The 20,492-nt window shown below is 41.2% G+C and overlaps 1 protein-coding gene across 1 annotated transcript in view; it reads left to right on the forward strand.

Moving 5' to 3' along the window:
* Positions 1-20,492, forward strand: part of atrn (attractin) — a 376,923-nt gene that overhangs the window by 297,276 nt on the left and 59,155 nt on the right. The window contains exon 27 of the mRNA XM_060840099.1: positions 19,505-19,612. Coding sequence (XP_060696082.1) covers positions 19,505-19,612 — 108 coding nt within the window. The remainder of the gene's footprint in view (positions 1-19,504; positions 19,613-20,492) is intronic.

Here is a 20,492-nt window from a genome sequence, read left to right on the forward strand (position 1 = left end):
TTCCTGAGATGATGAAAGGCACATTTAAGGTTTTTTTTTCATTCTAATGCCAGTGGTTATGATATCTCAAATAATGGATGTTGGCACAGGGTTAGCACAGCTACCTCACAGCGCCAAAGACCCGGTTTTAATTCCTGCCTCGGGTGACTGATTGATTGTGTGGAGTTTGCACATTCTCCCCGTGTCTGCGTGGGTTTCCTCCGGGTGCTCTGGTTTCCTCTCACAGTCCAAAGATGTGCATGTCAGGTGAATTGGCCATGCTATATTACTGTAGTGTTAGGTGAAGGGGTAAATGTAGAGGCATGGGTGGCTTGGTCTTCGGGGGGTCGGTGTGGACTTGTTCGGCCGAAGGGCCTGTTTCCACACTGTAAGTAATCTAATCTTATCTAATTTAATTTTTTTTTAAGAGGAGAGGTGTGTCTCTATTTTTCCACTCCCAATTTCTGATGTCAGCAGGGCCTAAAATCAAAACATTGTGGATGCTGAAAATCTGAAATAGAAACAGAAGCTATAGAAAATACTTGATTGGTCTGGCAGCATGACTTACCGACCTTTATTAGATCAGAAGGGAGGAGGTACACAGATGATTGCTCATTGTTCAGCAACATTTGAGATTCCTCCAGATACTGAAGTTTAGAAAGACCTGGGCAACATTCAATCTTTGGCTGACAAAATGCCAAGTTGCATTTGTTCTATACAAGTGCCAGGTGTTAACCATCTCCAATAATAGAGAATCCAACAGACTACATTCATTGGAATTGGCATTGACTTTCATTGGAATTACCATTGTTAAATATTCCACCATCCACATTCTGAACGTTATCATTGACCAGAAACTGAACTAGAAACTGTCATATGAATGCTGAGGCTTGTAGAACTGTTCAGAGGCTGGGAATTCTGCATCAAGCAAGCTCACTTTCTAACCTACAAGGGTCTGTCCACCACCGACAAAGCAGATGTGTGATAGAATGCTCTCGACTTGCCTCAATGAGTGTGGTTCTAACAATGCCCTGGAAGATTGATGCTATCCAGGATAAAATAGCCTGCTTGATTAGCACCCTATCCACCACCTTTGACATTCACTTTGCCCACTACCAGTTAAACAGTGTACCGTACTATTTACAAGGTGTTTTGTACCAATTCACGAAGGCTCCTTCAGCAGCGTCTTCAAACCCCATGAACTCCACTACCAAGAATAATTAAAGTAGCAGATGCATGGAACACCACCACCTGCAATTTTCCCAGCAAGTTTCACATCATTCTAACTTGGAAATATATTGCCATTCCTTCACTGTTACTGAGTCAAAATCCTGGAACATTTTTTCCTAACCTAGGCATTTTAAGAAGGCAGCTCACCATTACCTTCTCAGAAATGGGTAATAAATGCTGTTCCAGCCAGCAGCACCCATATTTGTGAAACAGTTAGAAAAAAGATCTGCAGAGAGAGGAAAGCAGCATTAACATTTCAGGCCTGTGACTTTTCATCAGAACCAAATTAATACCTGCATTTATATACCATTTAACTAAAACACAGCAGTGCATTTCATAAGTTAAATTAGTTCTGAACTGTACCATCAGTGATGAACTCAAAGTATTTTGTTCCAGCATTGAGATGAATAACTCATTCAGCTTTTGAAGGTACATGTTGACAAAGGAATTCGATTACTGCATTTTCAGGAGGGCTCCTTATTCGAACCATAGAACTGTTACAGTATGAAAGAGGCCTCTCAGCTCATCTTATCTACTCCAGGGTCATAAACTAGCTGCCCATCACTTCAGGTACGGAGCCAGATTCCTTTTAAATATGTTGAAAGTTTCTGCCTCAACCACCATTCTGGAAAGTGAATTTCAGACACATACCTTCCTCTAAATGAAAATATTTGTCTTCATGTTCCCTCTCATCCTTTCACTTAAAATCATCTTAAATCTGTGCCCCCTATTCATTGACCTGTTCACTCTATCCATACCCCTCTATATTTTGTATACCTTAATTAACTCCACTGGTCTAAGAAAAACAACCCTAACTTTTTCCTCATAACTGCAATTTTCAGCCATGGCATCATCATCTGAATCTCTTCTGTACCACCTATGGAGTAATTATGTTCTTCCTGTGGTGTGGTGACCAGAACAGTACATGGTTCTTCGCTATGGACGTACACGTGTCTGACATGGTTCCAGCATTACATCCCTGTTCCTGCATTCAAATCCAGCCAATGAAGGAAAGCATCCCACCTACCTGATTTAACCCCTTATCTACGTGCCCTTTCAATATCCTCCCATTTATTGTGTATTCCCTTGCTTTGTTTAGTCTGTTCAAATCCATAGCTTCACACTTGTCCAGATAGAATTCGATTTGCCATTGTTCAGTCCACTCAACTAAACCGTTGGTATCTTCCTGCATTCAACAGTCATCTTCTTCAGTATCAACTACCCTGCCAATCTTTGTGTCATCTGCAAATTTCTCTTTGTGCCTCCCACATTTAGTCTAAATCATTTACATATACCACAAACAATAAGGAACTCAAACTCAACTCTGCGAAACATCACTGAAAACTGCTGTATATTTGCAAAAACAGCCATTGATCAGTACCCTTTGTATCCTGTCAATTATCATCAACCTCATCAACCCTTTTTCTTGCTTCCTCAAAGAATGAAATCAAGTTAATAAGACACAACCTTTCCTTAGCAAAATATGGTAACCCCGAATAATTCATGACTTTGAAAGTAACAGCTAGTTCTTTGTCTCAATATGATTCTAGTACAATGCAAACCATGAGGTCAGATAGACAGAACTATAATTATTTGACCATTATATTTTGAATTATAGTTTTCAGATATCCAATCTTCTGGTGCCTCTCCTTTATCCAGTAAGAATTGGAAAATGACCTTCAGAGCATTTGCTATTTCCTCCCTGACTTGTTTGAACAGTCTAGGATAAAATTCATCTGGTTCTTTTGATTTATCCACCTTCCATGGGTCAGTTCCTCCAGCACTTGCCTTCTCATTATGTTTATTTGACTTGATATTTCACAATCCTCCTCCTTAACTAGAATGTCTGCACCATTTCTGTCTCTTTTGAAGATAGATAAAATTCTCATCAGGAACTTGACCCCATCGTATACATGCGAGCACAATTCACAGTATACATTTCTAATAGGCCTAACCATTTCCTTAGTCATTTTTCTTGCTCTTAATATACCGATGAAACATCTTTTGGTATTTCTTGATTTTACTAGCTGATTTTTTTTTTGTATCCTACTTTGCTTTTGTCACATTTTCTTTTTCACTTGCCCCCTGCATGTTCCTGTACTTCCTGCACTCCATGCTTCACAGAGTAGAACTTTTTTTGAGATTGTCATGATCTCTGCTTTTTGCTTTCTCTTATCCTTCTGCTAAACCAAGGGGCTATAAGTTTGGCAGTTCCAGTCATTTTATTTGTGGAGTCTGATGTGCACTGTACCTGTAGAATCTCACTTTTGAATGCCTTTCACTAATTTGCTGCTGACTTTCCTTCAAGTAGCTGTAACCAGTCCACTTTTGCCAGATCATCTTTCAGCTTTCAAAGGCTTGTTGTACCCCAGTGTAGAACTTATGTTCTTTCTTTGTCCCTTTCCATAATGATGCTAAATCTAGCTTTGTTATGACCAATATCTCCAAACTGGTCACCCACTGCTACTTCATCAATTTAGCTTTCTTCATTTCCAAAGACACAATCTAGAATTGCAGTCTGTCTCATTTGGTTGGTTGCTTGCTGGCTGATTCTCTAATGTTCTGGTTATTGAAATCAGAAGTCACATGACTTCTGACTTCACTGACTCTGTCACTTTACCTGATGAAGGAGCAGCACTCTGAAAGCTGTGATTTCAAATAAATCTGTTGGGCTATAACCTGGTATTCTGTGACTTCTGACTTTGTCCACCCCAGTCCAATACTAGCAACTCCATATCCTGGTGATTGAATTGGAAGTTGAACATTTTGTCCCATGGCACAATTTGAAGAGCAGCAATGTTTCAAGTACTCTCTTCATTAATGTTCATCCAACAAGCACCAATGCCAAAGTAGGGTCTTTGCCATGCATAGAATGGTTGTACATTTGTAAAGGAATCACAACATAGGAACAAATAGATAAGCCCAAGCTATCTCCTGTTAAAAGATTTATAGGAGTCGTAATTCCTTTGCAGTAGTCGTCACCATTCTACATAATTCCATTCCCCTTTACTTCAATCATCTATATAGGTTGTTGACCGTGTCCATCACTCATTCTGGCAGTATATTTGAAAGCCTCACAGTTTTGTGTGCATATATCAAAAGGAAATTCTCCTCCTCTTTGTTCTAAATGTCTCATATTTAATCTATATTTATGTCTCTTTGTAGAGACCCCTCAATCACTATTTCTATCTACAGTCATATCTCTTCACAATTTTAAACAACTCTGTCAAATCACCTTTTAATCTCTTCTGTTCAAATGAAAACAACCCATAATAGTAACTATGCTTTAAAGTAATGCATTATATGTGACTCGCTATGGGACATTTTTCAGATATGCGATAAGGTGGCATATAAATGTAAGATTTTTCTTCACTGCTTTATTATCTTCCTTTAGCAGTCGCACACTCTCAGCCTTAAACAGCCTCGGGCTGAAATTATAATCTACTATTTCAAACATGGAAGTTTCAGTTGTGACCTCTTCACACAAAAAGCAAATACTTTTATTTTGTCAATCTTTTTATGTATCTCTTTCTCACAGCAAGCAGTCATGCCATTGTGAAACTGATTTATTGTCACAGTTGAGTCTGGCTGTACAAAGCAGCTGCCTGATACACAATTGAAGCTCACTCACTACTAGAAAATATCTGTGGACCACCACCTGATGAAGAGTCATCTGGACTCAAAGCATTAGCTTGCTTTCTGTTCGTGGATACTGCCTAACCCACTGATTTCCAGCATTTTTTATTTCCTGATGATTTATTGCACTTCTGTAGTTGATTCTTGAAGATGATGTTGAGCAAACTGACTTGTTAAGTCACTACTGAAGGAGTTGGCATTCACTCACATGAATGTGGGCCACATAAAGGCCAACTAGGTGTAAGTGTACTTGTGGAGAAAGTGAGGACTGCAGATGCTGGAGATCAGAGCTGAAAATGTATTTGCTGGAAAAGCGCAGCAGTTCAGGCAGCATCCAAAAAGCAGGAGAATCGACAGTTATATTTCAGAGTTTAGCAATATTGGTACTGGTTCCACTGGAGCAGAGAATGTCAAGAGGGCTATTAATCAAGTTTTATTTTAAATAAATTAAGAAATTGGGCTAAGGGAAGAAAATTCCTTTTGAGTGGGAGGGGTCTATGATATAGGATCATCAATTTAAAACCAACAGGGATAGAGTGACATTCATTACAGCCTTGGTTCAAACATGGACAGTTGAGCTGAATTGCAGAGATGAGGTGAGAGTGACAGCCCTTGACTGATTGAGGCACCAAGGAGCCCTAACAAAACTGAAATCAACAGGAATTAGGGGCAAAATTCTCTGCTGGTTGGATCCATACATGGCACATTGGAAAATGGTTTTGGTTGTTGGAACCAGTCCTTCAGCTCCAGGACATTGCTGCAGGAGTTGCTCAGGCTAGTGTTCTCGGCCTACCCATTTTCAGTTATTCATCAGTGACTTTCCCTCCATCACAAGGTCAGAAGTTCGGATGTTTGCCAATGATTGCACAGTGTTCAGTACCATTTGTGACTCAGATACTGAAGCAGACCATATTCAGATACAACAAGATCTGGACAATATCCAGACTTGGATTGTAAATTAGCAGGTAATGTTTGTGCCGCACAAATGCCAGGTGACAACTAATTCCAGTAAAAGACTATCTAAAAATCACCCCTTGATGTTTGGTAGTGTTACCAGCACTGAACACCAGCACCCCCAACTGTCAACATCCTGGGGGTTACCATTGACCAGAAATTCAACTGGACTCACCATAAAAACAGTAGCTTCAAAAGCAGGTCTGACGCAAGGAATACTGTGCCAAGTAACTCACCACCTGACTCTCCAAAGCCTATTCCCATTTACAAGGCCCAAGTCTGGACTGTAATGGAATCCTCCACACTTTCCTGCATGGATGTAGCTCTATCAACACTCGAGAAACTTGACACTATTCAGGACAAAGCAGCCTGCTTGATTGGTGCCATATCTGCCATATGTAAACTTCAATTTCCTCCATCACTGACACTCAGTAGCAACAGTATGTACAATCTACTTCTGCATCCACTGATGCTGAATAGTAGCAGTCTCTACTTACATGATTAACCGCAGAAATTCACCAAAGACTCCGAGACAAAGACCTTCCAAACCCATAGTCACTTCCTTCCAGACGGACAAGGGCAGCAGATACACTGGAACACCAGCACTTGCAAATTCTCCAAACCAATCACCATCCTAACTTGGAAATATTTCACCGTTCCTTGACTATCACTGGGTCAAGACATTGGAATTCTCTCCTGAAGTATATTGTCAGTATACCTACAGTCAGTAGGCTCCAGCGGTATAAGAAGGCAGCTCACTACAAGGGCAACTAGAAATGTGTAATAAATGCTGGCCATCCAGCAACACCCATATCCCATGAGAATTTTTTTAAAAGTTAATGCAATTCTTTTTAAAGGGGATTTTTGAAGCTTGGATCGCTTTACTGCCACCCTTCTTTTAATAAAACAAATGGATAAATATGCGAGGCAGAAAAAGATATTTGATGGCACTTAGAATGTGAAGAAATGAGATTAGTTGTGGATTGCTCAATATGGATGGTTGTGCAGACACTGTCATCTGAGTGGTTCTGTGATGTAAACATTTATAGTTTTATGAACTGGGGAGAAAGAGAATTAAACTGGAGCTATTTTGTTTAGAAGTAATGTTGAGAGAAATACGTGAGTATATTAGGGCAGAAGATTGCCACATTGGAATCAACTTAACCAACCACACTGTGCAAACTGTTCCAATTTAATAACAATCCAGAATAGTTAAGATATTGGGGCTGGGGAATTGAATTGAAGTGCATTTGTTCAATGGAAAAGTAATGATTTTGAATTGTAATGAGTATTTTAAAACAGTCTTCCTCAAGTTTGTTGCTCAAACTGAGGCAGAAATGTCCAGGCAACCTGGTTATGTGATTTGATTTTAGTAAATCCCTGTTGAAATGTGTAAATGCACAACACTAACCTGCCCCTGCCAACTTCAAAGTTATGTTTCATTGAAAAACATGCTAAGAACAAAAATATGGTTTTTTTTTTAAACCATATTTAGTTCAGTTTTGATTTTTGTGCAATTCAGTAAATGTGCATTTATTTAAGGTTCTTTTTCCCTAAAAATGTGCAGTGGCCTAACAGCTGTGAACCTACAGTGGTTGGCAACTTGTTATAGAGACCTTGCTGTCTGAAGTGTAGACATTTTATGCCTGGCAATGCTGGTGGATTATTGATTAAAAATTTGATGTTTTTGTCAGCTCTTGCTAAACAAAAGGCAAGCTTCTAATGTATTTTGATGATTTCTGTAAAATTTGTCAAGAATTGCAGAGCATGGAACAATTTTTGTTTAAATGTTTGGTTCATAACTGAGAAAAGGTGCAGAACGAGAGGTCGATACCCTGTTCTCCCAAAGTCTTGATAATTGTCTGTCCCACCCACGGCTATTTTACCTGATTGCAGTATTTTTGACTCTCCTCAGTCAAACGCTTCTCTTGTAACATTTATGGAATATTGAATATATACTGAGCTGGTTATTTCCTTTCAATTTTGGGTTAAAACCAAAGATGTCAGAAACTAAGTGAGCAACGAATCAGCTTGAATTACACTCCAGCTCCCAGTTGGTTCTCTTCCAGTGTGAAAATTACCAAAATACGCGGTTATGTTGAGGGGAGGATAGAATAGCCAAATTTAATATGTAATTATCCAATAGCAAGTCTTATACAAAATTTCAAAAGTTGGTATTCATGTGACTATGTTCCTGACTATTACAAAAGCAAACGTTTTGACGGTATTTCTCTATTTCATGGCACAACTCTCATTCTGTACTGGCAAATGCAATTCTGTATTTAATCATCAAAATGAGCTAAAAGGAAATACAGCGATTTACACTCCACATCTCTCAGATTTGTATATTAAGCATATCCTGAAGATCACCTGCTGAAACATCGTTACAACTTGGCTAGATTTTATTTGTTTCATGCAATCCAAAGAGCCAGTAGTTTCTATTCTGAGTTTATACAATTATTTGTGCATGTGAAAGATCTGGCATATGCCAACCCTGTGCTGCATATGCTTGAACTGATGCATTCACATGGGTATTTCAGATGTTGATAAGTAACAGATAGTGATGGGCCACTGTGCCTTTCTCAATGTAACATGAGCTCCCGATGAATTATTGAGTGTGATGTTTTGACCTTTTAGACAAAAGCCCCTTTGTGGTTTATCAAATGTTTATGTATGTTTGTCTGTCTGTCTATCTTTTGCTCTCTCTTTCTCTCTCTCTCTTCCCTATCTTTGCCTTTTTCTTGCTCACCCTCTCTGGAAGGAGCTTCAGACCTGCAGGCAGTACCAGTGTATTTTTTTTCCCCCCAAGGATAATAAAGTGATTGTAAAAAGCAGATTGCTTCAGTCTTTAGTGTAATTATTCCCTGAAGTGATTCTTAAGTGCTTCTTCCTGACAGCATCACAACTAGAAATCCAGCTGTTAAGATAAAATATGATACCACAAGTGGCAAATCATATTCACTCTTCAGTAATGAATTACTGATACTTCTTGCATGTTTTATATATTTTAAAAATAGGCACTGCTTAGAATGGTGTGAACAACGAGGAACGTGAACCACTTTAAAGTCAAAAGCAGTCAGATTTGTATTATTCTAAACTTCAATCATTATACAGTCGTTGATACATAGTCCATGCAGTAGAAGCAGTGCTGTAAATCTGAGCTGATGGCATGTCATTAAAATTCAGAAGCTGGAGTGCATACCTGCTGTCTGGCTTGCTATGTTCTTCCAGCCTCCTGCTTGTCTATCTTAGATTCTAGTATCTACAGTTTTTTTTTGTCTCTGACCAGGTTTATAGCACTGCAAAGTCTCTTTATAGGATGCCTATTTTGAAGAAGTTCTCTGCCTAATGTTGCCAAGCTTGCTGTGTTCTCCCAGCCTCCTGCTTGTCTACCTTAGATTCCAGCATCTGCAGTTTTTTATTGTCTCGAGAAATACATCCCTCACATGACATAATAGAAACGAAGCGAGACAGATCATAAGACCAGGATTCGGCCATTTGGTCCTTTGAAGCTCCTCCACCGTACATTTTAATCATGGATGATCATCCAACTCGGTATCCTATTCCAGGTTTCTCCCCGTACTCCCTTCAGCCCTGGAACTATATCTAATTCCATCTTGCAAAATCCATTTTTGACTTTAACTGCTTTCTGTGGTAGGCAGTCTCACAGACTCACTATTTCTGCATCAAGAAATATTTCCTCATCGCAGTCCTAAATGGCCTAACCGATATTCTTAGATTGTGACCCGTGGTTCTGGACTCCCTGCTCATAGAGGGAGTCCTTTCTGCATCTACCCTGTCAAGTCCTGTTAAACTGCAAAGGTTTTGAAAAGGCTCCCCCATCATTATTCTGAACTCCTGTGGATATAGTCATAATCAACCCAATCTCTCTCAATACATTGGACCTTCTATCCCAGGAGTCAATCTGGTAGAAACAAAAGCAGCAATTTCTGGAAAAACTCAGCAGGTCTGGCAGCATCAGAGAAATCAAGTTCAGTGACCCTTCTTCAGAATTGATGGTGGCTAGGAAAAAGATGGCGTGGGGTAAGGAGTAAATGACAAGTGTAGATAGAGCCCAAAGAGAGGGAACAGTTGGTTGGACAAAGCAGTGCATAATGGTCAGCCGAGGAAAATTAATGGCTTCTTCATGGGCCTGTTAATGGCTATCAATGGATAATGTGTAAAAGCAGATCATGTGTTAACAAGCCCTGGTGTGTAATGGTTGAGGTAAGGACACTAGAGAAAATGCCTCAAGCCTTAAAATTGTTGAACTCCATTTTGATTCTCGAAGGCTGTGGGGTTTCCAAGTGGAAAAAGAGGTGCTGTTCATAAAGCTTAGTATAGCTGGAGCACTGCAGCAAGGCTGACACAGAGATGTTGGTCAGGGAACAAGGTTAACCATGAACAGTTCCCATTAGCACATTCATTCTCCGAGGCTGACTGTTATCCACTTTCATCTGTGCTAACCAAGGAGGAAAAACTAGCTGCCTGACTTTTCAGCACCATGGCCTTGCAGATTGCAAGATTTCAGCTGCAAATCCAGGTACCTTTTCAATGATAATAATGGAAATTGCTGAAAATACTAAGCAGGTCTGGCAGCATCTATGGAGAATGCAGCAATAATGTTTTGTGTCCAGTGATCTTCTTTCAGAAAGGTCCAGTTCCCATTTCTGAGGGAAGGTCACTGAACCCAAAACGTCAACTCTGCTTTCTTCACAGATGCTGCCAGATTCTGATTTCCAGCATCTACAGTTCTTTGGTTTTTGTTGTGTAGTACCTTTTCAATGAGTTGAGCATGTTTACCTTTATAAAAATGGACAGCAAAGTGCAGATACATAGAACGTAGAACAATACAGCGCAGTACAGGTCCTTCGGCCCTCGATGTTGCACCGACCTGTGAACTATTCTCAGCTTGTCCCCCTAAACTATCTCAAAATCATCCATGTGCTAATCTAAGGATTGTTTAAATCTCCCTAATGTGGCTGAGTTGACTACATTAGCAGGTAGGGCATTCCATGCCCATACCACTCTCTGCGCAAAGAACTTTCCTCTGACATCTGTCTTAAATCTATCACCCCTCAATTTGTAGTTATGCCCTCTCATACAAGCTGACGTCATCATCCTAGGAAAAAGTATTTCACTGTGTCTCCTATCTAATCCTCTGATCATCTTGTATGTCTCTATCAAATCGTCCCTTAGCTGCCACCTTTCCAATGAGAACAGACCCAAGTCTCTCAGTCTTTACTCATATGCACCATGCTTTGTGTGTAAAAGATTTTCCTAATTTCTTCTCCTCCAATTATTTGGTAAATCTGCTCCCTGTAATAGACCACTCAACTCGGAAAAACAAATTTTTTTGAATCTACTCTTTCTTGGCCCCTCAATTTTGTACGCTTTAATTAAATCACTACTTTTTTTTTCTCAAGGAAAATAATCCTGGTCTAATTTTAACTCATTAATGCTCTTTCAAACTCTAGTAATATTGTTGTATTTTTCCTCCCTACTTTCTCCAGAGCAATTCTGTCCTTCCTCTCATGTGACCAGATTGCCAGAACTGTAGATACAGTTCCACATGTGGTCTAATCTGTATTTTGTACGGTACCAGCATAACCTCCCTACAATTGTGTTCTACACTTTGTCCACTCAGAGAGAACCTTCCATATGCTTAGCTTATTGAACTGTCCTGCCACCTCCAAGGACCTGTGGCCATGCACTCCAAGATCTTTCACTGCTTCTACCCCTTTCATTATGCTCCCATTTATTGTATATTGTTAGCTTTTTTTTGTCTGCCCAAATGCAGTATCTCACACTTCTCCAGAATGAATTTTACTTGTTGTTGTTCAACAATTAGCAACTAGCTTTTCCTACCAACTGCCAAGCCAACTTTTGTGACCTGCAAATTTCCCAATTTAATTTTCCTCACAAAAAATGATAATATTCCATTAAGTTTCCTGTGTGTAGGAAAGTTATTAATATCTGGCACCTATGGGACCAGGAGTGTGTTGATTGATCAAATATTCCAGATAATTAAGAGATTTATATAATCAATGTAAAAACACTCATTAATGAATAGAAATGTAATGCAAGGGATATACACATCATTTAAACTTCACTTATAACATAAATCATTTAAATAATCATGCACCTTAAATAAAACTGACCGGCAGAGAGCCTTCTCACTCACAACCTCAACTGGTTGCTTGGACATCGCCGTATTTCAGGAGAAATTGATTCGGAATTGAATCAACTGTGGTTATTTCACGTGGCCATTCAATTAAACAGCAAGTATATTTATCTTGAGGTAAATAAATTTTAAAATTATAGTAATTAGAATAATACAGTACACTTTGCAGTAGTTTTTGCCGGTTTGTTGAGAGTGACAGTTCATAAGGTGTCAATTAAAACAAAGTTTGCTGCAGCAGTATAGTCAGCGTTTGTGATTCATGCACACGGATACCCAGATTCCTCTGCAGTCTCTCACCATTTAAATTTTTTTTAAGTTCTTGCTGCCAGATTTATTCATTGATTTTATCACATTGTATTGCATTTGCCACATCATGTAACATACCTGTTTTTGTAATTTTGCCATCTTCACAACTTGTTTTCCTTCCTGTCTTTGTGTCATCAAAAAATTAACAGCCATACCTAATGGTTCCTTCATCCAAATCATTCATGTAATTGTAAACAGTCAAGGTTCCAGCACTGATCGGTGTGGCAAACCACTCATCGCATCTCGTCAATCAGAAAATTACTCATAGAACATAAAATAGTACAGCACAGTACAGGTCCTTCAGCCCTTGATATTGTGCCGACATTTTATCCTACGTTAAGCCCAGACTAACCTACATACCCTTCATTGTACTGTCTTCCATGTGCCTATCTAAGAATAACTTAAATGTCCCTCTGTGTAAAGAACCTACCCCGACATGTCCACCAAACCGTCTTCCAATTACCTTAAAATTATGCCCCCTAATGAATACTTTGCTTTAAGATTCAGTACTGAGAAGGACCTTGGTGAATCTGAGGACAGCTTAAAACAGACTGATATGCTAGAACAGTTAGGAAGGAGGATATACCTAGGACTTTGAAAAACATAAGAATAGATGAGTCCCCTGGGCCAGACGGAATATACCGTAGGTTACTACAGGAAGCGAGGGAAGAGATTGCTGTGCAGTTGGCGATGATTTTTGCATCCTCACTTTGCACAGGAATAGCGCCAGATGATTGTAAATGTTGGGCTGACCTTATAGAAGCTTACAAAATTATGAAGGGCATGGATACGACAAATCGACCAAGTCTTTTCTCTGGGGTTGGGGAGTCCAGAACTAGAGGGCAAAGGTTTAGGGGAAAGATATGAAAGAGACATAAGGGGAAACTTTTTTCACGCAGAGGGTGGTATGTACATGGAATGATTTGCCAGAGGAAGTGGTGAAGGCTAGTACAATTGCAACATTTAAAAGGCATTTGCATGGGTATATGAATAGGAAGGGTTTGGAGGGATATGGGCTGGGTGCTAGCAGGTGGGACTAGATTGGGTTAGGGTATCTGGTCAACATGGATGGGTTGGACCAAAGAGATGTACAGCATGGAAAAAGACCTATGACTATAAGAGAGGGAATAGGATAATCCTGGGCATTACAGACCAGTCTGTCTTTCATCTGGGATGGGCAAGGTATTGGAGAGGATTCTGAGAGAAAGGATTTATGATTACTTGGAAAACCATAGTTTGATCTGAGATAGTCAGCATGGCTTTATGAAAGGATGGTCATGCCTCACAAACTTTATTAATTTTTTTGAGGATGTTACAAAACACATTGATGAAGTTGGAGCAATAGATATGGTGTACATGGATTTTAGCAAGGCGTCTAATAAGATTCCCCATGGCGGACTCATTCAGAAAGTAAGGAGGCATGGATACAGGGAAATCTGGCTGCCTGAATACAAAGTTAACTGGCTATTTTGACAAGAAGACAGGGGGTAGTGGTAGATGGGAAGTATTCAGTCTGGAGCTTGGTGACCATTAGTGTTCCAAAGGGATCGATTCTAGGACCTCTGCTCTTTGTGATTTTTATAAATGACTTGGATGAGGAAGGTTAATAAGTTTGCTCGTGACATTATGGTTGGTGGACTTGTGGATAGTGTGGAGGGCACCAGGACACCGATAGGTTGCAGAAGTGGTCTGATAAGTGGTAGATGGAGTTCAGATGTGAAGTCATTCATTTTGGAAGGTTGAATTTGAATGCAGAACAGAGGGTTAAAGGCGAGATTCTTGCCAGTGTGGAAGAACAGCTGGATCATGGGGTCCATTTCCACAGGTCCCTCAAAGTTGCCACCCAAGTTGATAGGGTCGTTAAGAAAGCGTACGGTGTGTAAACTTTAATTAGAGGGGGATTCAGTTTAAGAACCATGAGGTTGTACTGCAGCTGTGTAGAACCCTGGTTAGACCACACTTGGAATATTATGTTCAGTTCTAGTTGTCTCATTATAGGATGTGGAAGCTTTAGAGAGGGTTTAGAGGTCTGTATGGGTTTCCTCCTGGTGCTCCGGTTTCCTCCTCAGTCCAGGGATGTGCAGGTCAGGTAAAATGGCCGTGCTGGATTGCCCATCAGTGTTCAGGGATGTGTCGACTGGGTGCATTGATCGGGGGAGGTTTGGAGTGATGGGGTGGGGGAGTGGGTCTGGTTGGGATACTCTTCAGAGGGCCAGTGTGAACTTGTTGGGCCAGATGGCCTGTTTCCATCCAGTAGGGATTCTAATTATAATTCCCGAACCCTTTTGCCCCTCCACCATCCCTTCCCCTACTAAGACTAGCTTTTAAATCCACCTACTTGACAAGACTTTTGGCCAGTTTGTTGGTGGGTCTAGTCCCTTTCTCCTGGCAGTGGCAACATGGTGTGTCCGGTTCGGAAATCTTTGTTTTGGGGGCCTCAGGGGCAGCTTTGGGGGCGGAATCCCATAGCGTCTCCATAAACCTAGCAGCCATGGAGGGAGCAAAAGGCGAACTTTGTCTCAATTTTTAAAAATAATTTCTGTAATTAAAATTGTGCCAAACTGTGGCAACTTATACACATCTCACTGTATTTTCTTAAAGATGGGTGACAATAAATGGCTGGTGGCACAGTGGTTAGCACTGCTGCCTCAGCGCCAGAGACCCGGGTTCAATTCTCACCTCAGGCGACTCTCTGTGTGGAGTTTGCACATTCTCCCCGTGTCTGCGTGGGTTTCCTCTGGGTGCTCCGGTTTCCTCCCACAGTCCATAAATATGCAGGTTAGGTGAATTGGCCATGCTAAATTGCCTGTAGTGTTAGGTGAAGCGGTAATTGTAGGGGAGTGGGTCTGGGTATGAGTGGGTTATGCTTCGGCGGGTCGGTGTGGACTTGTTGGGCCAAAGGGCCGGTTTCCACACTGTAAGTAAGTAATCTAAGGATGCTGCCTGAACTGGAGGACATGCCTTATGAAGAAAAGTTAAGGGAGCTAAGGCTTTTCTCATTGGAGCGAAGAAGGCTGAGAGGTGACTTGATAGAGGTGTACAAGATGTAAGGCACAGATAGTGTGGATAGTCGGAGACTTCTTCCCATGATGGAAATGGCTATCATGAGGGGGCATAATTTTTAAGACTGATGTCTGCTCTCTTCCTGTTAGTGAACCAATCTTCTACCTATTCCAGTATATTATCCTCTGCACATAAGCTTTTATTTTCCACAATAACTTTTGAATTGATATGTTGATTGTCTTCTGGAAATCTCAAGTACAAAATATCTACTGGCTCTTCTTTATCTATACCACTTGTGCAGCCTGAGGCTTTTGGTAAAATGATACTTTTCTCATCATCCATAGACGTTTGTATTTCAAGAAGAGTTATGCCCCTCTGTTTTGGTACCTTTCTCCTAACTTTACTCATTCCCCTCTCAGCTTCTGAGAAGTTGCTTCCTTTTGGGGACAATATTCAGAAGTTCCATGTCGCCTTTTCCAGCTAAAGTTAGTTCAATTTGACAGTTCCCTGTAATTGTTATGGAGCTGTGTTTTGTGTCGGAAGGCTTGATTTGTGTGGTTCCTTTTGCGTGAATGAATTTCTTCTCACCACTACAACAATGCAGTAAGAACTCTGGGGAGCTGCTGCTGGAGCTTTAATAGCCATTAGTTTATAAAATGTAGAAAACAGCAGGGTCGTTAGATTAGATTGTTATTTTCCAAGGCCCAAAGCTACAACTCCTGAGTTGCTGGAGTCCTGACTCCCACTCATCTGTTCACTGCCTTAGAATTCTTGCCAATAATTGAGGTTCCAACTGAGTATGAATGTTGTTTTTTTTAAAATTCAGTTAAACAAAATCATGTACATTGCTCCTCTGCTTAATTGGAAAGTGCTAAAGCAACTGATTTCTGGCAAACTTGTCAAAGTTTAATGAGATTCCAGAATTAAATGTATGGATATCAATCACTTTGACAAGAAAAGCAACCATCAACAGCGGAATTAGAAAGTGTGTATTGGCTAAGTAAAGCCATATGAAAATGATTCATTCACTTTACCTGGCTCAAGCAGGGCAAGGAACAAATTTACCTTAAAAATCAAAGTCAGAGGTTGTCAATGACTTTGATTATTTTGTGCTTCTTTGTTGGATTTAAAATACCAATGGCAAGTTATTGTAGTTGCTTAGTGTACAGTAGATAAAATAATCAGTATGATCACTGCACCTCCTGATTTATTCAATCTGCCTTTGCAGTGATGCCCTGTGACAGAGAGGAAAAATTGTCTTGAGGCTGCTGCTCTTGAATTGTTCAAGAGGTTCAAAGCTTCCATTCATAATTTTGATTTTTGCTATCCTTGGTGGGGTTTTGTTTTATTTCTCCCTGCCCATTCCAAGTAGTATTTTACTCAAATGTTAACTCATTCCAAAAACAGTTCAACTTGTCTGGCGTGAGGTTCATGTCTAGATGCTGCCCATACAGGTAAAAACAATGACTGCAGATGCTGGATCAGTGGTGCTGGAAGAGCACAGCAGTTCAGGCAGCATCCAAAGTGCAGCGAAATCGACGTTTCGGGCAAAAGCCCTTCATCAGGAATAAAGGCAGTGAGCCTGAAGCGTGGAGAGATAAGCTAGAGGAGGGTGGGGATAGGGTGAAAGTAGCATAGAGTACAATGGGTGAGTGGGGGAGGGGATGAAGGTAATAGGTCAGGGAGGAGAGGGTGGAGTGGATAGGTGGAAAAGGAGCATCAGTGTGACAGCTTAAAGCAATATATATGATCTATCGTTTGAAAAACGTTGTTAGATTAGGTTCCCGGAATTTATCTAACTTTAGATACCTTTGATTTCTTGTGTAACTTCATGTTTTGGAATATTACTTGCTCAACCTTTCAGTTCCACGTGAAGTGCAGAATTCTATAACGTACAAAAAGACCACTTAACCGAACATAACTGCAGCATTTCTCTGAGAACGCGATGAATTTGCTCAGATATTTTAGCCTGGTTTGAAATTTTTCTTCAGTGCTTCATTTTTTTTCTAAATGTTCAAACTGAATGTTGTCGGCCAGATTTTACTGTCATAATATTAAGGGTGATTGCTTTTTCTGGTATACATATGCAGTTGGTCTAACAATTTGAAGTGAGCATGGTTAAATGTGAAATTTAATAAATTGCTGTCTGAGATGTGCTGCACCCCTGTCAACTTCATGAAAGTTATAGTTTATTGTATGAAAGTGTTGTATTTATATGGTAAACTCAACACAGAAAGTTGTCTTTTCATTTCACCAGATACAAACTCTTTAAAAAAAACTGATTTCTAACCGTGCCAGTCAACCCCTCTGACACTGAAAATTTAACAACCCCTCCTCCTACTACTACTCCCTGAAGTATTAATTACCTTGATTTATTTTTAGGGATTTTAGGTCCAGGTGTTTTGTCCTTGTCTTCATTTCTGTTTCTGTGCCTTTTCTTTTGACGCTGAATTCACCTGCTCTGATTTAGCTACCTTCTCAACGTTCTCACTTTTTGTTCCACTTTTCTTCAATCTGATTAGTTCAAGACATACCCTGTTCATGTATACCCCGAAAACCCGATTCTCTTGTTGCAAAGGTATGAGCTGATGACAACTACAATTCTTCTGTAATTACACCGGTACCACTCCCCACCTCTTCCTCCACTACATTGATGACTGCATTGGCGCCACCTTGTGCTCCCGCGAGGAGGTTGAGCAATTCATCAACTTCACCAACATGTTCCACCCTGACCTTAAATTTAACTGGACCATCTCTGACACCTCCCTCCCCTTCCTGGACCTCTCCATCTCCATTAATGATGACCGACATGACACTGACATTTTTTTACAAACCCACCGACTCCCACAGCTACCTGAATTACACCTCTTCCCACTCTACCTCTTGCAAAAATGCCATCCCGTATTCCCAATTCCTCCGCTTCCGCCGTATCTGCTCCCAGGAGGACCAGTTCCACCACAGAACACACCAGATGGCCTCCTTCTTTAGAGGCCGCAATTTCCCTTTCCACCTGGTTAAAGATGCCTTCCAACGCATCTCGTCCACATCCCGCGCCTCCGCCCTCAGACTCCACCCCTCTAACAAGGACAGGACGCCTCTGGTGCTCACCTTCCACCCCACCAACCTTCGCATAAACCAAATCATCCGCCGACATTTCGCCACCTCCAAAACGACCCCACCACCAGGGACATATTTCCCTCCCCACCCCTTTCCGTTTTCCACAAAGACCGTTCCCTCCATGACTCCCTGGTCAGGTCCATGCTCCCCTACAACCTACCCTCCCATCCTGGCACATTCCCCTGCCACCGCAGGAACTATGAAACTTGCGTCCACACCACCTCCTTCACCTCTATCCAAGGCCCTAAAGGAGCCTTCCACATCCATCAAAGTTTTACCTGCACATCCACTAATATCATTTATCGTATCCGTTGCTCCCGATGCAGTCTCCTCTACATTGGGGATACTGGGCGCCTCCTAGCAGAGCGCTTCAGGGAACATCTCTGGGACAACCGCACCAATCAACATTTCAACTCCCCCTCCCACTCTGCCGAGGACATGGAGGTCCTGGGCCTCCTTCACCTCCGCTCCCTCACCACCAGATGCCTGGAGGAAGAACACCTCATCTTCTGCCTCGGAATACTTCAACCCCAGGGCATCAATGTGGACTTCAACAGTTTCCTCATTTCCCCTTCCCCCACCTCACCCTAGTTCCAAACTTCCAGTTCAGCACTGTCCATATGACTTGTCCGGACTTGTCCTACCTGCCTATCTCCTTTTCCACCTATCCACTCCACCCTCTCCTCCCTGACCTATCACCTTCATCCCCTCCCCCACTCACCCATTGTACTCTATGCTACTTTCTCCCCACCCCCACCCTCCTCTAGCTTATCCCTCCACGCTTCAGGCTCTCTGCCTTTAATCCTGATGAAGGGCTTTTGCCCGAAACGTCGATTTCACTGCTCTCTGTATTTCTCTGACTATTCCTTCTCCCTCCCCCACATCTGAAAAGAAATTGCAGCAGCTACAAAGGAACATGGATTTTGGTGTGCGGTGCAGAGCCTTAATGTTATCTGATGATATACCTGCTGTGCTAAATGGACTGTAATGCCATTTGGAAGCCAAAGTGATGGTTGTTAGAGAAGCATGGTGCATAGCTAAGAATGGTACCATGAGCTTGCTGTTTACCTTGTTATGTGTATTTGTGTCTCCTAGCAACTTCTACGTGAGATGCAGCAGATGGCCAGTCGCCCTTTTGCCACCATCAATGTTGCCTTGGAGACGGAAGAGGAGCCACCTGATCTCATTGGTGGAAGCATCAAGGTAAGCATTAGTTGCTTTGTTTGCCATTGTTTTAACGAACTGTTGATAAATCACTGTTTCTACTTGTGTAACTGGCATATTTGGTTCCTTTTGTTCGCTTTTATAAATTGTCAAGCTGTACCCAGTGTTTAAGATTTGTGGTATAGGGCTGTTAACTTATCATAACATTGCCTGTCTTCATTCCCTCTACTAGCATAGCATACTAGACTTAATAGTGCTATCAAATATGGCACTATTAAGTTAATTTATTTGAGCTCGGCTACTTCTCCCTGGAAGAGAAGGAACGGAAGTGAGCAAATAAAGAAATTTAAAGAATAACTATTTATTTTACTTCAGTTGAAAATATGACCTTTAGATTTTCATGAAGTATTTTGGTGACATAAGATATAGGAGCATCTACCCGACAATATGCCCAGGGTATGTCATGCATACAAGAAGCAGGACAAATCACTGCCTCATCAGTCTACTCCTGATCATCAAAAAAGGGATAGAATGGGTCATGATTAGATTAGGTTAGATTCCCTACAGTATGAAAACAGGCCCTTCAGCCCAACAAGTCCGCAACGACCCTCCGAAGAGTAACCCACCCAGACCCATTCCCCTACCCTTTATTCACCCCTGACACTATGGGCAATTTAGCATCGCCAATTCACCTGACCTGCACATCTTTGGATTGTGGGAGGAAACCGGAGCACCCAGAGGAAACCCATGCAGACACGGGAATAATTTGCAAACTCCACACAGACAATCACCCAAGGCTGGAATCGAACCTGGGGTTCTTGGTGCTGTGAGGCAGCAGTTCTCACCACTGAGCCATGGTCATCAATAGTGATATCAAGCAACTCTTGCTTAGAAATGAAATGCTGACTGGTGCTCAGCT

Source organism: Hemiscyllium ocellatum, chromosome 1 (assembly GCF_020745735.1).
Source record: "Hemiscyllium ocellatum isolate sHemOce1 chromosome 1, sHemOce1.pat.X.cur, whole genome shotgun sequence".
Lineage (NCBI taxonomy): Eukaryota > Metazoa > Chordata > Chondrichthyes > Orectolobiformes > Hemiscylliidae > Hemiscyllium > Hemiscyllium ocellatum.